Genomic DNA, 22,486 nt, shown 5'->3' with positions numbered 1-22,486 from the left:
TCCCTGCTGTGTGGTCTGATGCCAGGGGTTTGGCTGTGATTGCTGTGTGGCCAGCCTTGGGCAGAAGTCTATACAGGGGAGAAACAGGTTGTCCTTTTGGGGCTGGTAATGGTTTTGAGAGATTTTATGTCCCTCCTGTGCAGGACTGGACCAGGCACCATGGCAGTGGCCGTCCCTGAATCTGAAGAGGGCTACTGATGACTTCTGCAGGTTTACCAGCCTGCTGATGTAGACATCAGCAAAGCAGCCAGCTGACAAGCAGCACTGCGATGCACTTGTGCAGAGGACTAGGCATGTCTTCTGCAGCCCCAGCTCAGACCCAAGGAGCCACAATCATTGGGGAAATCTGGAGAGTCAAGTTTATGTCCCCAGACAGGTGAGATGGTGACAAGGCAGTGAGCTCTGACTGGGCATTTGCCTGATGCCCAAGTTGCAGGGGGGAAACCTTAGTCCTGTAACAATAAAGCACAGCTGTAGCCAGGACCAGTTTGTACCTGTTCTCCTGTGCTGGGTCCTCTTCCCCACTGGGGTTTTGCTGCAGGAGAAGGGAAAAAGCCTAAGGGGCTTTGGGAATCTGAGGGAGGCTGAGGTGGTTCCTGCCTGGGACGAGAGGTCCAAGCAGCAGGCATCTGCTGCTCATAGTTGGCTGCTGGGTGGTCCCATGCTTGTGTTCCTGTCCATGGTGGGTCCACGTATGCATCCCACGAGCGATTCTGCCTGCCTGCACCAGAGAAGAGCACTGCATAGCAGGGAGGCCCAGGCCACCTGCCCATAATCCTTGCTCATGACTCCAGCGTGAGGCTCCAAGACTTAAACAATGAAGAGCAGCCTCCCAGGAGTGGAGCCCCAGGGCTCTCCCTTCCGTATGGCCATGAGTATGTGCATCTCCATCACTGTGGTCACCGTACCTCAGTGCACTGTGTCCGCTCTGTCCCGTGGAGCTGAGTGTGCCATCTGTGCGAAGTGGCTGACCCGGCTTTCACTACAGAGGTTGACAGTGAGGAAGGAAAATGCTCCAGCATCTGTGCCAGACCAGTGGTCCCTGCACTTCTCTTGGCTGGGAGGAAAGGATATTTATTTTTCCTGCTTTACCAATGACATCATCTCTTATAACATGTGACTCAGGACTGAGATGTAAGTGCGCAAGACACGAGGAATGCTCCTATGTGTGGTCTGCCTTATTTATGCACCCTGCCATATGACCGGAGTGCATGCGTCGGGGAGGGCTCTTAGTCTCTGCTGGTCAGGAGAGACAGTTCATTCTTTTCTGGCCCTGTGTTGTGGACCAGAGCTGTCATCCTGCTCAGACTGCTGCTCTGTGCTTCACCTTATCTCCTTTCTGTCAGCAGTTCAGGGTATAATAGATGCTTTGGGAAAGCCTAAGGAATAAGGTAATCGCAGAGTGAGCCTTTGGCTGTTCACAGCCTTCCCATTGCCAAAGCAAAAGCCTGCAATGAACCCTGACTTTAGGACCAGGAGATGATCTTTCTAGATTCTGCCTAGATTAGGATTTCTTCCATCTGCCTTCATAGAATCTTAGAATGGTTTGGGTTGGAAGGGACCTTAAAAATCATCTAGTTTCAACTGCTGTCCATGGGCAGAGATACCTTCTACTAGATCAGGTTGCTCAAAGCCCCATCTAACCTGACCTTGAACACTTCCAGGGATGGGGCATCCACAACTTCTCTGGCAACCTGTTCCAGTGTCTCACCACGCTCATGGTAATTAATTTCTTCCTAATATCTAGTCTAAATCCACCCTCTTTCAGTTTAAAACCGTTACCCTTAGTCCTGTCACTACAGGCCCTGCTAAAAAGTCTGTTCCCATCTTTCCTGTAGGTCCCCTTTAAGCCCTGGCCGGCTGCAATAAGATCTCCCTGGAGCCTTCTCTGCTCCAGGCCGAACAACCCCAACTCTCTCAGCCTGTCCTCATATGGGCAGTTCTCCAGCCCCCTGATCATCTTCGTAGCCCTCTTTCTTTCCCTTTTCTTTGCCCTGCTTCCAGTGTCTCCTTACAACTAATTTCCGTGTGTGTCATGGCTGAATTCAGTCTGTGTACTTGGAAAATGGCATCCTGGCAGCCAGCCTTGAGCAAGGCTTTGCTGAAGTGCCTGGGGATGCGTGGCTTATGCTTGGCTGCTCACTCTGCCCATTTTCTTACAGTGCAGAAATGGTCCTGGATGAGCAGCTTTGTTCGCTTCTGCTCAGCCCAGGTGCTGTGGGCCAGACTGAGTGGTGCATGGGAAGCCCTTTGGACGCTGGACTTCCTCATGTGAGGACAGCCCATGTGCCTCCCTGTTCTCTGCTAAAAGCCTGTGCCCCAGGTTAGCTGGGAAGTGTCAGAGCACTGGTCTAGCAGGCAGAGCTGGGATGCAAAGAAGCAGAAGTCTTGGTCTCTGTAGGCCAGGTGGCAGGTTTTGCCAGGAGAAAATGGCTTGGTTGGGCTTTGAGCAGCTCCCAGCCTCTTCCCCTTGGGGCTACCTTCTTCTGTTTCCTGTTCTATAGATAAGTCCTTTTACAACTGCTGCCTCCTCCCCTTTAGGGCCTAGCGTGGTGCAGGCATGAGACAACTGTTCTGCCAGGGTATCCGTTCTCCCACTGGCATTAGGGAGAGCACCCAGGTTCCCTCTGGCCGTCAAGAGTTGGTCAGAACAACAGCATGGTTACTGCTCTGCTTCACACTGTGGTGATCAAGTGGAGGCCTTTTCAACAGGGACCCCCAGACAGCCCCAATTTTGTGATTTGCTTCCCCTTATAGTCCCTTTTCCCTCTTCACAAGTTTCCCCTTTAGCAGTTTCCTTCTATTGGGAATAAATCACAAGCCCCTGTTTGTCTACCCCTTCCCAGTGGCAAGGTGTTTTGTTGACTTTGTACCCCAGTTTGGTATTTACGATACAGTTGCCAAAGTAATTTCCACCTGCATCATCAGTTCAGTCAAGCTAATCCCCCGTTGCCCACCCCCCGAATCTGCCTGATGTTGTCAGTTCATATTACTGTCTGTTTGCGTGCCCCAGGCTGGGCCTTCTGTACGTGCACTGCTGCCCTTCGCTGCTGCTCCTTTGCCCACTCCTCAGGCCGTGAGCTTGTTGGAGAGGCAGGAGTTAGCCACCAGCTGGCACACCTAACAGATCAGCATCCCCGTGCCTGCAGGGCTGTTTTCCCTGTCCTCAAGGTACCTGCCCCTGGCGTCTTACGCCAGGCATGGAGTGCTGCCAGGGCACGGGCAGAGCAGGGCCTGCTCCTGTGCTGGGATCCCAGGGAAAAGAGATGGCTCTGCTGGCTCCGCTCTCCCGCTGCAGCGGTCCCCCGGGAGCACGGTGTTTGCGTTGCGCCCTTGGTCTGCTGCAGCTGTTCCTCGGGCAGTGCAGGCCGGTGCTGGGATTGTTGTGCACGCTACACCTGGCAAACTACAGGCAGTAAGAGAGCGTCAGGGTGAATAACTTTATTTTGAAACGGCTTGTCAGAATGAAGTAAGTAGAACGCAAACCCCTGCTGGCGCTCGGCGTGCCGGAAGCCCAGGGAGACCACCCCACCTTGGCTCAGTCAAGCTGCCCTCCACTCCAGTCCTGCTGGGGCAGCTGTCCTATGTCTGCATTGAAAAACAGGCTAGCATCTGCGCAAGCGCTGGACAGAAGCTTTCTGGAAAGCTCCAGGCCAGCTCCCCCCATCTTCTGAACCCTGCCAAAAAGTACTTGCCGTGTTGGCTTGCAGAACATCCCCACAGGCACAGACGGGCTGTAGGGAGGAGAGCGCCCAAGCAGCAGCTGGCTGGGAGAATGGCGCTGTGCCGCAGCTCCAGCTGCGGTGAGCTGTTGCTGTGCTGGCTTGGCACTTGCTACTAACCCCTTCATGAGCTGGGGTGAGGGACAGCAAGAGCAGTTACGGAAGCAAGCAAATCAGCATCATCGTGGGTAGCACTGCGCTCAGGAGGGCAGCATTCTGGGTTTTAAGGTTAAATTCAAAAGTCTGTTTTATGCCTATTCAAACACCTGCTGAATCTGCTCCTGCAGGAGGGCAGCTTGATGTTAGTGCCTGCTTCATTTATCTGTCTGACTTCCTCACCACCCTGCTTGCATCTTTTCTGCACCTGCTGGCAGCAATCTGTGGTTCGTGGCATGTACTGGCCTAGTCTCAGAAACCAAAATTTGAGGCCTGCTGGTGGTGTGTGCTGACAGGAATGGGGAATATGGGGTGTTGTGGGGGATAGCTGAATATCTGGACAGAGGGCCCCGGAGTGGCCGGCTTCCTGCAGACTAACTTGGTGACTAGCAAAACCATAAAACAGCAAGGGGGAACGAATGATGTCTGACCAAGGCCAAGCTTAGTGTCTTGCCTGACCCCTTCCAGCTCAGTGCATGAGGCTTGGCAGCTGAACAAGAAGTCAAGCCGTGACTGCACGTGAGCAGGCTCAAACAGTGCCCTGGGGTTCACTGGAGGAACTCGTCATACTCTTTGGGGAGCAGCAAGCGCTCACTGGAATCCCTCCTCACGGCTGCTGGTGTGGGCACTTGGACAGGAGAAGGAGCCATCAGAAGGGGTGCCACCGTGGCTTTGGCTCTGCTCTGATGCTGCAATACAGAGACAAAATACAAACGTGCTTTGCGGAAGGAGGTGCTGGCTTGCCCAACAGTGCACTGTCCGACCGTGTCTGCGTGCGCCAGCTGTTCAGCATCCCTCTCCTCCATTTCATGAGCTTATGCTAAGCCCATCCCTCCGCTCTGCCAGCTGCAAGTGCATGTTGCCCCTGCCATGTGCTGCCTTCCCTGTATCGCTAGGGTATTGGGGAGCTGCCCTCAGCCCTTCTGCGGGAAGCAGACCAGAAGGCCAGAACAGAGACTATCTAGGCTAGTCAAAGGCAAGAGACATACCTGCTTGGGTTGATGCCGCTCTGGTCGCTGGTCCCTGGGCTGGGCCTGCTGTCTGTGCAGAGATTTGTAGAACGTACTCTTCAGGTATTTGTAGAGGTTGCTTTTTAGGTGCAAAGGGTTATAAGCAACTTCTACTTCCAAGCTGTTCAGGGCACCCTGCTCAGACAAAAGAAAGAACTTAGTGGCTATGAGATGTGACAGGTAGAGGCTGTGGGGTTTGCTTGGGGTTTTTTGTTGTTATTCATGTCGAGGGCTTTTTTTTTTTCAGGGATGAAACTGTTACAGATGTTCCGTGCCACCCTGCAGTGATGGGAGAAGGGATCTTTGGCTGGGTTGCTACCCGCAAGGACCACTCTTAGCTGTGTATAGAGCAAGAGCCATCTGTAACCAAGTCGTAATGGATTTAAGCATTCCCTTGCAGGGATATCCTCCCCATGCCCAGTCAATAAGCTGGAGCACTCTTTGTGGGCGCTGTCACCCTCAGCTCTCTGCTTCACAAGGCCTCGTCCTCTACGCCCAGTGGACATGCAACATTGCCCCAACGGACAGGCATTTGCTGTCCGTGAAGAAAGCTGTAGGACGTTATTGGCTGCTGGGAAGAAGTTTTGGAGTGCTGCATCATATTCCAGCTGTCACTAGACATTTTCACAGCTGTTTCCTCCTCTACCCATCTGCTAAGACCTATATAGCGAGGGCTATATATAGGCAGGCCCCTATAGCGAGGGCTCTGCCCATCCTGGCATCACCTGAAGCAGAGGCAGACAACTTGGGAGAAGAACAAATGGGTGCACGATAGGAAATGCAGAAGCCTGAATCTATTGGAAGAAACAGAGACACTTTATGTATTGATTTATCTTATGCCTAAAGCACATCTCTGCAATCTGAGGAGATCTATGTTCGCCAGTAATGAGGGAGGTAGATACTTCTTCAGCAGCAGCTGCATGTCCTATGTGTAAAGACTGATCATTACTCTGATCGCTGCTTGTACAACTGGGATCCTTTCCACAAGTATTTGTGCAGGGCTGCCAATGACTTACCTCTATAGGGCCTTGCACTCTCTCCGGATGTTCAGCAAGGAGGGCTGGGAAGGTTGATGGCAGCAAGAGCTCTCTGATGGCGACTGCTTTGACAAGTAGAGTGGCAGAGTCGGAAGGGACAATGATGTAGTAGGAATGCACCATGATGTTCCAGTTTAGACTAGTGTTCTGTGGCTCACGTTTGGCCAAAAGCATCCACTTCCTTTTCTGAATGGCAAAAGCCAAAACCAATGTGAACAATGGGCAATAGCCACTTCCTTCAGCACCTTCACTGTAGGGGCTGCTGGGTTCAGGAGCAGAGGCATTCATACACATCAGAATAAGAACACTATTCTGCATTATGGCTGAGGATAGTATGTTGGCTGGGTTTTTTTTTAATTGAATGCAAGACAATTCTGAAAAAAAAACATCCGATTTTTCTTTACGGCTTATCAGCAATGGAAAGTCCTTCACATCCCAAGCCTTGGTTAATTATTTTGACAGTTAAAGATGCATGTCTGACTCCAGCCCTGACTTTTGCACTTCATACCTGCAAACACTGAATTTCTGACAGGCCAGAGAGTCTTCTCTAAGGCTTGATGTGCTGTAGTGTCTTTCCAGTGGATACATTGGCTGGAAGGATTCACAAGCCCAAGTCTGGCCCATGAGATGAAGCTGCAGCTTTTGAAACCTGTTTTCTGGTGCAGGCTAGACAGATCTTACTAGACGTGCACTAACTATTCCTTTCTACGGCAACCCCTCCCCATGAGACTGCAATTTTCACATGCTTACCAGAAGACTATGACATAGAGCATGGAAGCTGTGCTGGTTTATCTCCAGTTCATCCCAGTCTAGCTGCCAGCAGCTTGTGGGCTTGATGATGAAGGGCAGGCCATACAGTACAGACTCACAGACCCCTTCAGACTTCAGAGCCCTGTAGATATACAGATCATGTTAGCGAAGCACAGCCAATGTGAAATCGGCAAGAAGACTCTACTGGGAGGTGACTAGCTGAAGTGGGTATGGCAGTGCCAGCTGCAATACTGCTACAAGCACTTAATGTCTGTACTGCTGTGGCCTGTCACTATGAAACCTTGCAGAAAAGTCCAACTGCAGTGAAAAGAGGCTTCCTTGCTGACTTCCAGGTTCCCTTGTATCTGCATTGACAAGAGCATGCCAAGAAGCAAACCCAATCTTCATGCATTTTGTATATAAAACAGATTGTTAATCTGGCCTCTCGGGCGATAACTCACCCAGGCAATTACATCTCTTCCGAAGTGATTTTTACCGGATCGTGGTTGTCCTTCACTTAAACTGACACATGCTCTGCTCCTGCACAGCACCAACATCCCACCACAAACACCACTACAGACTTTACAGTGCTTGTCATTGCCTGCCCATAGCATGCTTCTGCTTCATGACAGGGCCTTTATTAAGTAGCTTCAGTGCTTTGGCTGTGGGCCATTTATGCACAATTACTGAGTGCTCTTCAGCTACTGACAGGATGAGAATTGTTTTAAGAACAACCGTATACTTCAGAAATTACACAAATTTTTTTCTGTAAGTAAACCTCAGAAAAGACACTAGAGAGCATTGCTCTTCTCGTTATGCTGTGTGCTTACCAGCCATAAACTGCTGACGGGAAAGCAAAGAAATTCTTACGTGAAGTCACACAGCAGCATGAGGCTTTGCTTCCCTGTTTACTACTAGTCAACTGGTTAGCTCAGGCTCTGACATCCAATTAATTGCTGTGGCTTCATTAGTGAGAGAACTGCAACCTACAGAACTTCACACTGGCGGGAAACAACTGTTGCACGAATAACATCTATAGTGTTGCGCTCCTAAAGTGCTAGTGTCATGGTAACGTTGTTGTTGACTCTGCGCTCCTGTCTGCGTGTGTGGGATGTGCCGTTCCATAACATGGAGCGTTACGGGGGTTGAGGGTATCTTACATGAGAATTTTGCTCACGAGCACTTTGAGTCTCCCAGCGCTTTATGGCGATGTTACTAGGTCCTAGTTGAAACTGCACAGAAAGAGGGAAGGCGGCTATTATACCAGCCGTCCAGTTACCAAGCACAAAGCACATAGCAACGCTTACTTTACAACCTGGAGTTTATGCAGCACTGTGGCTGGCCAGGCTGCCATCTGGCAGGGTGAGTTCAAATCTGCTGCTTTCGCAGGGCCGTCAGCTGTCCCAGAAAGTAGAGCTGGGTCGAGCATTCTCTCCTGCAAATCGCACTTCAGGCACACTAGGAGAAGGAGATTAGTTTAGATCGCTGGAAATGGCGATGTTTAGCGCATGGCACGCTCAAAGCACTTACAAACACTAAGTTACTGTTCTCTAGCAGCAGCAAGTATTAAGGGAAGAACAAGGCTAAAGCCTGTGACACAAGGCAACAGTCTACCCCCATTTTACACACAAGGGGAAATACCACATGCTTGGCCTGTTAATGAAACAATGATCGGCTGGTAACTGGGAAGGAAGTTCCAGTTTTGGCGATGAGTTGCCAGCTGTAGAGGGAGCAGAAGCTTGTTTCCCAATGCCACGCTGGGTTCAGGGCCACACACTTCCTGCCAGCTTTTTTAGCTGTGTTCATGGAGAAACCCAGCACACTGATGACACTAACTCTGGTATAATATGATATACATATATATATATACCTGCATACAATTTCTCCGGCCTTCTACAGATTTCTTGAGTGTGAGAAGGTGAAAAAACCTGACTGCAGTGTAACTTGGTTTGTCTTGCTAGCTATAATAAGACTATACATCAAGTATGAAATTCAGTGTGATGATGAAGGAAAATCCACCTTTACCAAAATATCGTAATTGCCTGTGCTGGTCTGGAGGCTGTTACGGTAGCTACTACATAAATAAAAGTCACACCAGGCTTTCCGATCTGCTTGCTGTGGAGCATATCTGCAAGAGCAACCAGCAACTCTCTATGAGCTTTGCTTCCAGTCTGGAACAGGCCTGTGGATCACCAGAAGAAAACAAGTGTGCTTCTGCTGTGGTGGCGATGGGAAGCTGCACATCAGTGCCATATTGGAGTGGCATGGAAAGGGGCTTGCCAGAACTGCATGTGCAGATTCCCATGGCAGTGCTATGGTGACAATACAGTCAACAACTTGCAGGAAACACCCATGTCTGCTGTAGCTGTTGGTGTTTCCAGTGCTTACCCAAGGATTGACTAGGGACTTGGATTTAGACTAGTAAAGGAAAAAAAATTACATATTCCTTATGAATTTTCCCATGCATTATTATAGATGTTGGCAGCTCCAGCTAGAACATTAGCTATTTTAGTGCTAAATCAATAGATATAAATACAAGCCACGTCCCTTTGTAAGTGCAGCTCTGGCACAGAATTTTAGTATCAAACACAAAGGACACAATTTTTAGGGCTATACAACTGAGTCAGAAGGTCCTTGGCTCTTGATATGTAAGAGCCCTTTTACCTTGACCAAGTGGCTACCAATTCACGTACTCTTCAAGGCACATTTTGCTGCAGAATGGAAACAAACTATAGCATCAGCAGCCACAGGACATAGCAGCAACCTAGAAGTATTCTAAGTGAATGTCCCCTCTCAGCCTGAGACAACAGAAACTCCAGACAGCTTTCAAAGTCACCTAGAGACCTTACTTGGGTCTCTCAGTGTGAGCGCGCATGCCCACAGGACAGGCCTGGGTAATCTTTAAGGCTGTGGGATTTAAGGAGCTCCCTACGATGCGGGGAGAAAATGAAATACTTAGGGTGGTCTTGGGTCCAGTGGCATGGATGAAGCCTCCTGATGGAAGGAGGAGGTGGAGGTGTTCTCTCTCTGTGGCATAGTCATGTAGCCATGTCTTAAACAGCATCTCCAAGCTGATGACATTGTCCTCTATGGTTTGCACATCAATGTCCATTCCCAGGATTGTGATGTCTGCAGGAAAAAAAGGTGAAAAAGCACAAATATTTTCAGCCATAGAAAAGAACATTCTTTTGCATTTTCCTTTACACTATACCTTCCTAGTCCCTCAAGTGCTTTCACATAAGAAGTGCTTCAGAAGACATTACCTTGCAAATCACAGCACAGCACTGTGATGCCAGCCCTCTTAAAAGGACATTGCTAGAAGGTGAGCTGCTCCACGGGCCACACCAACACCCTTCTCATCAATGGGGTGGGTGCACTGGCTATTACCGTCTTCAGAGGACTAGTTGTGACTGATGCAAACCATCCTCTGCTGTGGTCATCTTACCACTGGTCTCAGAGACTCGTCTCACAATTTTAAACCATTTCCTCCTTTTCCCTAAGCAAGGGACACTGGATACATGATGCTATGAGAAATCAGAGCGACTGCAAAACTGAAATGCCATACTAATGGGGAACTTTGTAGTAGTGATGGAAAAGTACTACTCCTCATACAGAAGATAAATATTACTTTGCAATATGGCCCCATGACTAAATTGCTAAACATCCTCAATGTGTGTTTAAAGGAGCACAGACCAGACCTGAGCAGAACAGAAGCAAAGATTGACCTGGACCTGACCAACACACAGGACATGTTTCAACACGTTACTGTTGAAGCGCTGCTTGGTAACGCAGCAATCCCACAGTAGAACATCCTTGCAGATACAACAACAGTGAAAACTATCCACCACCGTTACATTTCATTTCAAACAAGTAAAATGCATAAAATTTAGAGACTTGTTAAAAAGAAATTAAAAGGAGAAAGTAAAAACATTTGCAAGGACATAGTATTTAAGCTACCATGTTGGAGGTACAGAGCAAATGTATATGATCTAGCAGCATTTAGGAACGGAGAAATGTAGGCTGGACAGCAGAGTTAGGGAGGTCATAAACAAGATTAAATCCCTGCAAAAAAATCCCAAACACCCAAAACACCCCAAATGATAAAGGTGCATCCAAATGAGAAGCTAGCATAAACCCTGTCAGATTAAATAAATAAAACAAAAAATAAAACAGGTAAAAGTGAAAAAAAAAATTTTATGAACAATTTGCAAAATGCCTAAGACATGTAATATACCCATTTGATAACAAAGGAGGAACAGACAGCTCGGTAGCATTAATAGGTCACCATACAGCCAGGATGTGAAACAGGTATTCTGAGGAGATGAATACCTAGCAGAAATAGCCTTTTTTTTCCCCAATGTGTTTACCAGGTCAGCTGAGGACTAAAATACAGTGCTACAACATCTGCAATGAGAAATCTTTTCTTTATGCATTAGTATTTATAGTTTACAGAAATGACACGATGCATCTGCTCCTACATTAAAAAGAAAAAAAGAGAAATTCATTAATCTCCCTCTACATGGCAAATAATCCAGGGCTAATATAACAACTGTAGTTCTTCAAATGGTCTGCAACTTGCAAAGACACTTTTTGTAGTATGGCCATCACAGCAGGACGTACTTTCTAAGTGTCTCCACCTTCTAGCTTTGAGGAAGGCACTGAGATCCTGTAGGCTGTGCCTCTGCAGCAAAGCAGAATCAACTCCTGCTTATGACGGAGGTCCTTCACACTGTCCTTGCTACGGAAAGCCCTTCCTTCTTCATGTCTGAGTCCGACTGTCCTTGGCCGCAAGGACATGTCATTCCTTTTTTTTAGTTCTTCCCAAGTCTGTATAGCAAACTGATTATTCCCTTAGTTTTGTGGCAGCTTTTAAAAACGTATCTTAATACTGCTACCATGCCTCAGCCCAGTCTTCTCCGATGCTTATGGGAATATGAGTCTCTCGCCCATGGAGCAATGCTGGAGCATACTCTGGTGGAACAGAAAGTCCTGCTTCTCTCGGGAGACTGCTCTTCCTTCGTGAACAGAGCTACTGCCGCTGCCAGTCACTTGCCCTGATGCTGTGAGCCTTGCTCTCATTTCCCGGCAGAACGCACTGCGGCACCTGGAGAGCGTGCTGGTTGCGTTTCAGCTGTGATGCACTCCCTGCTTTTTTTAAACTTGGGTTTCTCTCTGGGAAATGCACTGGAGATGGCATTATTGGGTCAGAAGACAAAGCACCAGGAAATGCATGTAATTTACTTTGACAAACAGTGTATACATAGGTGACAAGGGATTTAGCTGTGTTTTGAGGGACAATGTTTTGGGGCTGGTAAATATTTTAGTCCTTTCCTCAGTAAGTATTTTCCTGTTTTTTATTTTATCTTCTGTAATAGCTATGTAGCCACTTACACATCTGAAGTTGGCACAACACATGGCAATTGTAAAAAGAAATTCACTGCATTCATTGCTGTCCATTCTTAGGAAGAACAGGTTGGGATGCTGACATCTACTGTGTGATGGGTCTTGAAATTCCTGGAGAGCAGATATGCAGAGCCATTTACTGGTCAGCAATCTGCAGAGCACGTATAGAGATAGGTTTCCTGGGACTTGCAGAAGGTGGATTATGTTAATTAAAAAATGTATTAGTGCTTTATCTTCAGTGCTTGTTTTTTTTCCCCCAAAACTGAAACAGAGAGGGCCAGTATCTATATCACGTACAAATACTAACCTTCATTAGCAAAGAGGTTGGCAATGCTCAGATGCTTCAAGTGTTTGCAATGGGGTAGGGGCAAGAAAGAGATAATAATAATTCTCATGTTATCAATTAGAGGCCAGTCCATTGCATCCCATCGATCACTCCCACATACTATTCCTGCCACAAATGCTGTATGAATTGCTCTCTTTGCAGGATTTATAGTATATCACAATGATGGGATGCCATCCAGAGGGACCTGGACACGCTCGAGGAATGGGCCCATGTGAACCTCATGAGGTTCAACAAGGCCACGTGCAGGGTCCTGACCCTGGGTTGGGGCAACCCCCGGTATCAGCACAGGCTGGGGGTGAAGGGATGGAGAGCAGCCCCATGGACTGGGGGGTCCTGGTGGATGAAAAGCCAGACATGAGCCAGCAATGTGCACGCCCAGCCCAGAAGCCACCCGTGTCCTGGGCTGCCCCCAAAGCCACGTGGCCAGCGGGGCGAGGGAGGGGATTCTGCCCCTTTGCCCTGCTCTGGAGGCTCCAGGGCTGCATCCAGCTCTGGAGCCCTCGGCACAGGAGAGACACGGACCTGCTGGAGCGGGGCCAGAGGAGGCCCCAGCGACGCTCCGAGGGCTGGAACAGCTCTGCCGGGAGGACAGGCTGGGAGAGCTGGGGGGGCTCAGCCTGGAGCAGAGAAGGCTCCGGGGAGACCTTCCTGCAGCTGCCGGGGCTGAGAGGGGCTGAGGAGAAAGGTGGGGACAGACTTTGTAGCAGGGCCTGTAGCAACAGGACAAGGGGTGATGGTTTTAAATTAAAAGAGGGGAGATTTAGACTGGATATAAGGAAGAAATTAATTACCATGAGCATGGTGAACCCCTGGCCCAGGTTGCCCAGAGAGGTGGGAGATGCCCCATCCCTGGGAACATCCCAGGTCAGGTTGGACGGGGCTCTGAGCAATCTGCTCTAGTTGAAGATGTCCCTGCCCATGGCAGGGGGTTGCATGAGATGGCCTTTAGAGGTCCCTTCCCACCCAAACTGTTCTGTGATTCTACGACAATCATGACCTCCACTCCTGCCTGCAGTCTGGCAAGCCCTAATATTTTATCATTAAAGAAACATTGCAGATTTGGCCTCTGTCCCACAGAAGAGCTGTGGTTTGCAGTTTTGAGTTTTGAAAAGAATCCTTGTTGCTCATCACACGGTCTTTGTTTGTCTAGCAATGCACTCTCCCATGGAGGCCGCTCTTGTGAAGAACACATTTTTCATCCACGACAGGCTGTTCATAACATGTTCAAAGCTATTCTAAGACTTGCCAACTGTGGATCTTCAAAATATTGGAGTCTTTTCCAGCCGCATTAACCTAGAAATGAGCCTATGAGAGGGAATGTTCTGATCCTGCCTTCCTTCTTTCAGTACCATAGGAAATTGTAACTGTATGTTGCCTTTTTTTTTTACCCCTGCTGTGGTAAATGAGAGATGAAATTTTATGGGTGAGCTGCAAAATCAGGTTCTTTCTCAGGATGCAGATTTTGCATCTCCACATCTTTGCTTTGGAAGAAGCAATCTGTAGTCTAGTACTATGTGACAGTAAAATAACCCAGATAACATTCATTCATGGTCCAGCAGGAACCCTTGCAGTGGACTGGGATCTCTCTGCAGTAGCTGCAGCATAAGCCAGGCAGTGAGATGGTCTGAGCCTTGAGGTCTTACAGGCCAACAGAAGATCCAGAATAAGGAAGCAGAGGAATGCCATATACTCCATAGGAGTCTAAGAAGAAAATGCAAGCTTCTCACTGAATTGTCCGTAACAATGTCTTGAAATCATGGAATACAAGTCCATTTTTTCTGAAAGCCTGAGCCAAATGTCACAGCTGCTACGCCTAATGGCTAAATCTCCAGCTTGTTGTCTGTGCCTTTGCCAGTGCAAGTGCCTTTTTTGAATACAATACTCAGCAGTATATTCAACACTACATGTATTTTTTTCTTGCATTAATGGGAACTTCCATCCTTGGCCAGATATTTAACAAGCCCCGTTTAAGAAGGCTGTTTCTCTGTATCTGGCATTTGCCAAAGATGACTGCTTCATAGAGACAGAGAACAACTGCACAAACTTGTCCCAAACCCTGTTTTTTCCTCATGTTCATTAATTAGAATTTGTCATATAGCCTTAAATTTTACTTTCAAAATTCCTGAGAGGGTTGGGGCAGGAGGAGGGAGAAAAGCTAAGTATTTAATTCCAAAATAGCTATATTTCAGTATAGGTTTGTTACTCACATAAATGGTCTGCAGATCTACAGGCTTTCTTCAAACATGAAAAGAGATGATAGACCCTATAGCACAGATTGGCAAATTAAGTGAAAACAGGCTCACTTTTTCTTTTCTTGAGTAGGATGAGCCCAGACCAGTTACCTGATATTGAGCAGTTTTGATGGAGGAATGGAATGGAGGGGAAGGATTTAGGACTGTTTCTTTCAGTAACAATGGCTTATACAGTACACAGAATTACAATTTTAGTTGTTGCTGGAAATTTTGGCAACTTTTTTCATTCCATTATGGCCTGAATACCAAGTTATAATTATTAACCAAGTCTCAGAGCTTCCAAATGTCCTTTAATCTAAAAAAGAAAAAAATAATAAAACTTGCATTTATTCCAGTGATCTTCTAAACATAGAATATCACAAAAGATCTAAACATAAACATGATTTATAAACATAGTTCACAGCTCCTTAATTCTTAACTGTTTTCCTGTGGTGTGGCTTTTATATATATATAAAATATACCTTTTATATATAGGTATATATGTCCAATAATCTCAATTTTGTTATCAAAGTCTTAAAACAACAACTGTGTTATAAGCATCAGAGAGCATGGGGTTGTTTTTCCCCATCACACTGTGATAGTAGTTCTCAAGCAATGTAGCGTCTCTTGCTGTATTTGCTGAAACAATTTTGTTAGCTGTTGCAAGTTTCTTCAGTGAAGCAGATTGTCTAGTAAATGTTTTCAGTTCAGGTAGTAAGCTGTTATGATACTTCTTCCATTTTGGAAGCAAGTTTTTGTGATGATTTTCAAAATGTCATTTAAGAGAAGTATGCTGTGCTATTAAAATGTAATAAAGGCAAAGATTTGTTTCCTATTCAATCACTGCATCTTTCAGCATCAGCCATTCTTGGAAATCCCACATCCTGCATGGGATTTCCAGTAAGTTTATTCTTTTTTTCTGCCTCTTCCTAATATATTTAGTCTGTGCCATTTTGAAGATCACTCACTTAATGTAGTTTGGTTTAAATACACGTATGATGTTCACCACTACCTAACCCATATTGTAAATGTTTTTGCAAACTGTGCTTAAAATCTCACTTTTGTGTCACCTTAAATAGTGTAACCACACATAGTGAAAGAAATTATCGGCTTGTTTTTGAGGTTTGGAGAGAATAAAACTCAGCACTATTGTTGCATGCAAAAGAACTGCTTGACTGCATGAATGTTTGTCGTGGTTTAGCCCCAGTCAGCAACTAAGCACCACGCCGCTGCTTGCTCACTCCCCCTCCCACAGTGGGACGAGGGAGAGAATTAGAAAAAAAAACTCGTGGGTGGAGATAAACACAGTTTAATAGGACAGAAAGAGAGAAGGAAACAACAATGATAATACCAACAAAGGAATGTACAAGAACAAGTGATGCCCAATACAGCAATTGCTCACCACCCGGCGATCGACAGCCTGTCCCCGAGCAGCGATTCCCGCCCCCCGGCCAACTCCAGTTTATGTACTGGGCATGACGTCGTATGGTAGGGAATATCCCTTTGGCCAGTCTGGGTCAGCTGTCCCGGCTGTGTCCCCTCCCAGCTCCCCGTGCACCCCCAGCCTGCTCGCCGGCAGGCCAGCACGAGAAGCTGGACTGTCCTTGACTGCTCAGCAACAACCCAAAACATCAGCACATTATCAACAGTTTCTCATCCCAAATGCAAAACTTAGTCTCACACTAGCTGCTATGAAGAAAACCAGCTCTATCCTGGCTGAAACCAGGACAATGTTATATATACCCGAGTACTTACCTGTTACTTCCTTTCAGGGTATCTGCCAGTAACAAAACTTGGGTCTTTGGGTGAAAAAAAATAGTTCTAGTAATAATCAAGAGCTACAGCTCTTCACTGTTAGAGTCAGTCCACATTTCTATTGCTTCCAAACCTGCCATTTGTAATGGGTGTCTGTTGCTGGTCTATAACAGACTTCTCCACCTTATTTCTTTACCTTAAAGTAGACATCTTTCTAAAGGTTCTTGATTCTCCAGAAACTGTGGGCTTGATTCAGAAATCTAATAAACCTGTACCCCCATGTTATGAAGGGAACAAAATTAGGTCACATTCTTGAAGTCTGTCAGTATTTAAAAGTAAACCAAAAAATCCTTTACCCCAGTTGTGTAATGGCCAAAAGAGTAATCTCCCAGGGGAAATATGACATGCAGTCTGTCAAAAAGAAAAGATTAATGCATCCAAGTTAACTGGGAAAGGTGAAACACCAAACAGGCCATTCTGGCCTATTCTACCAAGGCCCAGGTTGGTCATTACAGACAGATGGTGGATGTATTTATGAAAGACGGGTGAAGCTAGGAAAACAACATGTTCCTGTTCTCCTTCTTGAAACTGGGAGTCGTGGATATTAAGTCAGGAGAGAAACAAAACTTTGATTTTAAGTATGTTTTAACAGAAGGTTCTGGAGAAGCAGAATGTTGGGCTTAGGGAAGAACATGTCAGGATTACTGCAGCGAATGTTCAGAAGTCAGATACGGAAGCACTCAGCCCCTTCAAACCCAAGAAACACCCATGCAAGAGAAAAGGGAGAGATGCCAGCAACAGCTGCCTCCTACCAACTCTCCTGCCTGGCAGGAAGGCTGTTTTAACAGTAAAACCCAGAACGGCTGGATAAAAAAATCAGTGTTGTGGTCTGGTCAAAAGGTGCATTGGAAAGGAGAGCTTCCTGATTTGGGGACCAGACTTAAACCATCCCTTTTAAAAATTTGGGACCATGAGATGAAAGAACTTAAGAGGAATTTTGGCTAGGAGGACACGGCTAACTGATCCTTGCAAGGATCCAGCAGCTGGAACAGCAGAAAGAGGGAGAGCCTACAATGGTCCAAAGACTTTTCATGAAATCCAGTCAGAAAATAGTTCCACTCTCACTGGTACACATGGAGGCCATTAACTGTTAAGACCTCAAAAAGAGGATGATAGGGCCAACCAAGAAAAGAGCTCAAACTCTAGCAATTCAACATTAAAGCCCTAGCACAGGTCAGAAGAGATTTTGAGAGCAATTTACCAAAGCCACTACAAATAAATAGGTTAAATTTTTTGGGGGCTAATCAGATTCACAGCATTTTAAGATCTCTGAGCTCTGTGGTAGAGCTATATAAAACAATAACAGAAAAAATAAATTGGAAACTGTCATTTGCTTCCAATAAACTGAGATGGAGAGGGTGCAAAATGAATTTCTCAAGCAGAGGATTTAAAAAAAGGTTATTTTTTTATATGCTACAAATATAAATGCAGGATGCAATGTCATAGCAATGCTCTGGATATTAAAAATGTAAATAGGTTCAAACAGCCACTAAACAAACTAATGGGAGAAATATCCATGGTAGGATGAACCTCATAACGAAGTGCTGCACCACAATGTTTATTGGGGGGGGGGGGTGGGCTGCAGCTGAACACAGCACTCACTCTTGCACTACCTAGATGCTAGATCTTGCAACTTCAATGTTCTTAATTTTTTCTAATAGAATGATTTTTTTTTTTTTCCCAGAAACAGACGAAAGGAGCTCCAACAGGTAAAAAATCCCCTACATAAATCAGTTGGGCTCCTTTTCCAAATTATTTGGACTATCCATTCTTAGAAAGCAAATACATCATCTGAGTCTTCTCAGGAGTAGAAGACTCAGAAAATTAGAATTTCATAATCTGAAATTTCAGTGGCCTCATTTATGTTTTCATTCAATTTATTGGGTGAAAGGGCTATACAACTTCACCTTTAAAAACAATATGCCGAGGTTTTGCATGCTCTAAAGCAGTCTTGTGACCGAGAGGCACACAGCATCTCCCATGCAGTTTTCCAAGGCTTCCCCACAGGGTTCTGTGCAGAACCAGCTTGATGCAAAGTCCTGCCAATAATCCTCCTCACCTGAGAAGCCAGCATTTGCAGCCACGCAGCATACTCTTTCTATATGGACAAGATCGATGCTTTTAAAGAAAACCTCAGCCTCGGAGCTGTAGGTGACAGTTCCTTCCACAATTTTGTAATTCACAGTTTTGGTGCAGTTTTGGCATATTAATTGTAAGGTCACATCAGAGTGATGGAACCTTGGTCCTCTCCCTTAGCACCCACTGTTCCCAGCGCCAGTGGTAACGGTGCTGGTCAGAAAGAGAAGGCGCTCCCTTTCTGCAGCCAAGCAGTTTCACCTGCAGAGATGAGCACTCTCCCGGAGGCCTCTGTTTTCAAACGGGCAGAGTCTGCACGAACCAGCTCTGTCTCGCTGAGGGAGACTGCCCCTTCAGGGCAGGAACGTTTAATGGGTAGTGAGAGGGCTGATACGCCTCTAAGCGCTTGATTGTACCGCCCGGTGTTGGATGTGGGCTGCCACCAGATGAGTGGGGTGCGGAGGCGGCGGGGAGAGCGGTCACGTCTGTAGCGCGATGCGCCTGGCCAGTGCCGTGCGGCAGGTGGGGGAAAGCAGCGTAAACGCCTGCTATTGAGCCGTCATTTTTATCAGCCTGGAGAAAGAGCTGAAATAACTGCGCAGATTTGAAAGTTAGGTACAACGAAACACGGAAACGAAAGTTGCAGTCAGAGCAGTATTGCCGTGCGCCGGCTTCTACCACCGAACCGCTGCGGAATTTCTGTTTCTGAATTTCTCATGGCTATAGCTTAAACTGTTACTGCCGAAAGCTGTCGCATTAAGGGAGGAGTTCTTCAGAGACACGGCCAGGAAAAATAACAGCGTCTGGGGTGTACTTGCCCTTTCACTAATGAAGCATGCGGCTAGGTGTGCGAGGGACAGGGCAAAAGGGAACCTGCGACCCACCTAAACGTCCCCAGCCCCTGATCTGCCAATTGACCACAAATTTCCTACTGCAACCAGACAAGAAAAACAGCTAGGGACAGCTAAGGCCACAACATCCAACGCTGCCTGCCACTCAGTAAAAACACTATTGTCATTGCTAGTAGCAGGTCTTACGCTAACTCTGCAGGGCATCAGGACTGAAGTTGTTAAGCCCGTTCTCAACTCGTTGTGGGAGCTTGCTGTGAACCAGAGCTTGGGACCAGGTGTGCCTTGTTGATGGGAGGTTTCAGTGTCAGCAGTAAAAGCCTCTGGAATGGAGACCTGGCTTGGGAAACAGAGGCTGCAGGGCTAGCAAAGAATGCCTTGATGTGCAACTACTGGTCACTGAAGAAGTACAACCTCAAAAGCCCAGGAGAAAATGCCTTAAACATAAAGAAAAGAAGCAGCAGCAAAGCAAGAACCGTATCGGTGGCAAAAACCAGCTAATCAGCAGGGTAAGTACCTGCCTTGGTCTGGGAAAGTCACTCTTCCCAGCGTTGTGTGATATGCAGTCTGGGGGAAAGGACTAAAGGCTAAGAACTGTCTAGAAACCGAGTATCTTGTAAAAGGACATAGCTCTCGAGTTGGTGAGGGGGAGGAGGGGGTTACCTCTGTAGGATCACTTGAACTGTAAATGGCCTGCCTGCTTCTCCTTCCCCGCTTCTGCTGGTCTGCCTGCTTCTCTCTCCCCTGGCTGCCCTTTGCGCAGCCAGTCTATTGCCCAGGGTGATGCTCAGCGGAAGGAGTTATAGGTGTGTCTGAGGGTGTGTTAACTCCATAAACTCTATGCATTTTTTCTCTTTAATCCCTCCATAAAGCCATCTGGCATGTGAAGCCAATTTCAGGTAATACCAAGACATGCAGTAATGTGTGAAGTCTACATGTGCATTTTGCCCAAATGGGATAAAGCCCCAGAGAAGTGCTGTGGTACAAACTTTCTGCTGTTCCTCCAAGCACGGTAGTTCCCACTTACATGAGGGATGCTAAATGGCACAAAGGAAAGTGGCATATATTGGACAAAAGCACGAACCAGCAGTTGTCCTGCTGTCCAAAGCCGTAACTCCCCCGAGTACCCTATCTGTCTTATACTCACCGTCGCTGCTGGGCTCTTCTGCTGGCATGCACTGTTCCACATCCTCAGGCTCCAGAAGGTCTCTCTTCGAGACCTCAGCGACTTGTATTCTTCGCAGACTCACAAGGTCTACATCTTTTAACTTCTTTTCCAGCTGCTTTACCATTTCTTTGCTGGACTGGCTAGTCAAAATTGTGATCTGAAACACAAATCAGAGTGTGCAAGAGCTGCCTCTACCCTAATACTCCCTTGATAGGAGATGATGCCTGGTCTGTTTGAACAGCACGGGTCCCCCTATGGAGAGAGCAGAGCTAAATAGCTCATCTGTTCAAAAACAGATTTGAAAGCATTTTTTTGAGCTTTGGCTTATATTTAAGCCAATGTGAAGTGGATTGGGAGGTTCACTGTAGGAACACCAATGGGTTTTGTGCCACTGCTGGAAGAAGATGGAACAATCCACAACTGTCTTGTATTCTCTGCTCTGCGCTGACGGTCAGCGCGTCTGTGCGTGCGTAGGAGGGATTCTGCCTGAGGCTTTTGGAGGAACAGTGCCACATTACTGCATCAACTATAGCTCAAGTAGACTTAATTTGGCCTGCTCACTTGAAGGCTGAATGGGATTTTTTTTCTTTTAAAGAGAGAAGTATATAGTCTATCCTAAAGGTGTTTCTTAAGAGAGCGACAGTAGGTGTGATTCCCACCTCCGGTTCTGATGTAATACTAAGTAAGTGACTGCCAAGAGTTTCTTCACCATTGACAATCAGCAGCAGCTTCTAGAAACGTGTCCGGCATGTTTGACACCAGCTTCTGCCCTGAAAGAGTAGTTAGGCCAGAAAGCTTCGAGTTCTGACCCTGGCTGGTATTTAGTGATGGTGAAGTACTGAGTCTTCTCAGCACATCTGCTCATTGCTGCAAAGGGCTCTTTCATAACTCTAAGTAAAGGATAAGGCGCATTTCAGGCAAGGCTGCTAACACATGTCCTGCAGGGAGCATGTGGGGAAACCTAACGGTAGACCCTCACGGATGAGTTCTCCTACAAAGAGATTAAACAATGCCAACAGAAGTGGCAATTCGAGGGCTAGGGCTGTTGGGGGCAGGGAATATACCTCCTGCATCCAGATCGCTCCTTCCTGTCTATCTATGAGATACTGGGAACGACGTAGTAATTACCTGCTTTTTGTCAGTTCATAAAGGAGATCATAGCAGGAACTGTTCTCGAGTTGGGGGGAGCAGGCCCATCTAAAGAGACTATTATGTTTTTATACAGCTATAGAGGGAGCATTTCCTACACGAGTACGCCTTAGTGTCACAAAAAGCTTTCGGTTATGTGACGGAAGCTCATCCGCACGCCCACGAAGGAGAGCAGAGACACGGTGACAGGCAGAAGTGCCCAAATAATGCCCTGTCCCGGCTACTGCCCTCAGCCCCTCAGAGGCCCATTTCCCCAAACCTAAAGGGACGCAGGGCCACGGTGTCAGACCAGGAAACCAAATCCGGGGCTTGGAGGAAGGAACTTGCTCTGGGAGCTGCTGCTCGGGCTGTCCCGGGAGAGCCCTCGTCCGGGTGTGAAACCCACGACCACGAGCCGAACGCCAAGCACCTCTCTACTGAGAGGGGGGTCGCTGCCCGCGCGTGTGGGACACGTTAGGGGAGGCAGGGAAAGAGCAGTTTGGGATCGCACAAGGCTTATTATGGGATGTTTAGGAGAAGAACCAAAAGTGGGCGAAGGGCTGGAGCTAGGTGATTTGGGAAGGAACAAGTGTGGGAAAATAGAGGGGAGAGGGGATAAAGAGAGCCAGTCGCGTGTAAACGGCTGGCTGGTTAGTTCGCCCGCCTGGCCAGGCCCTGCCCGCATCACCACGGCCTGTCCCACCGTTGCCTTAAATTCCTTCCCAGCTCCGTCCTGGGTGAGGGTTCTCCTCTGCGTGTGCGCGGAGGGTGTCTCAGCGCAGCCGCGGGAGCCGCC

General features: G+C 47.3%; 1 protein-coding gene across 1 annotated transcript; it reads right to left on the bottom strand.

The window, feature by feature from the left end:
* Positions 1-4,426: 4,426 nt before the first annotated feature.
* Positions 4,427-20,686, bottom strand: M1AP (meiosis 1 associated protein; the record flags this gene model as incomplete). Its single annotated transcript, XM_081999638.1, is given in 8 exon segments — positions 4,427-4,567; positions 4,868-5,023; positions 5,905-6,111; positions 6,676-6,817; positions 7,983-8,133; positions 9,525-9,574; positions 9,576-9,804; positions 20,542-20,686. Coding segments are annotated over 8 exon segments (1,221 nt in total).
* Between the last annotated feature and the right edge of the window lie 1,800 nt (positions 20,687-22,486).

This window comes from Phaethon aethereus (assembly GCF_964289735.1).
Source record: "Phaethon aethereus genome assembly, chromosome: 4".
Classification (NCBI taxonomy): Eukaryota; Metazoa; Chordata; class Aves; order Phaethontiformes; family Phaethontidae; genus Phaethon; species Phaethon aethereus.
The sequence above is the reverse complement of the archived record's forward strand: the minus strand, read 5'-3'. Positions and strand labels throughout refer to the sequence as shown.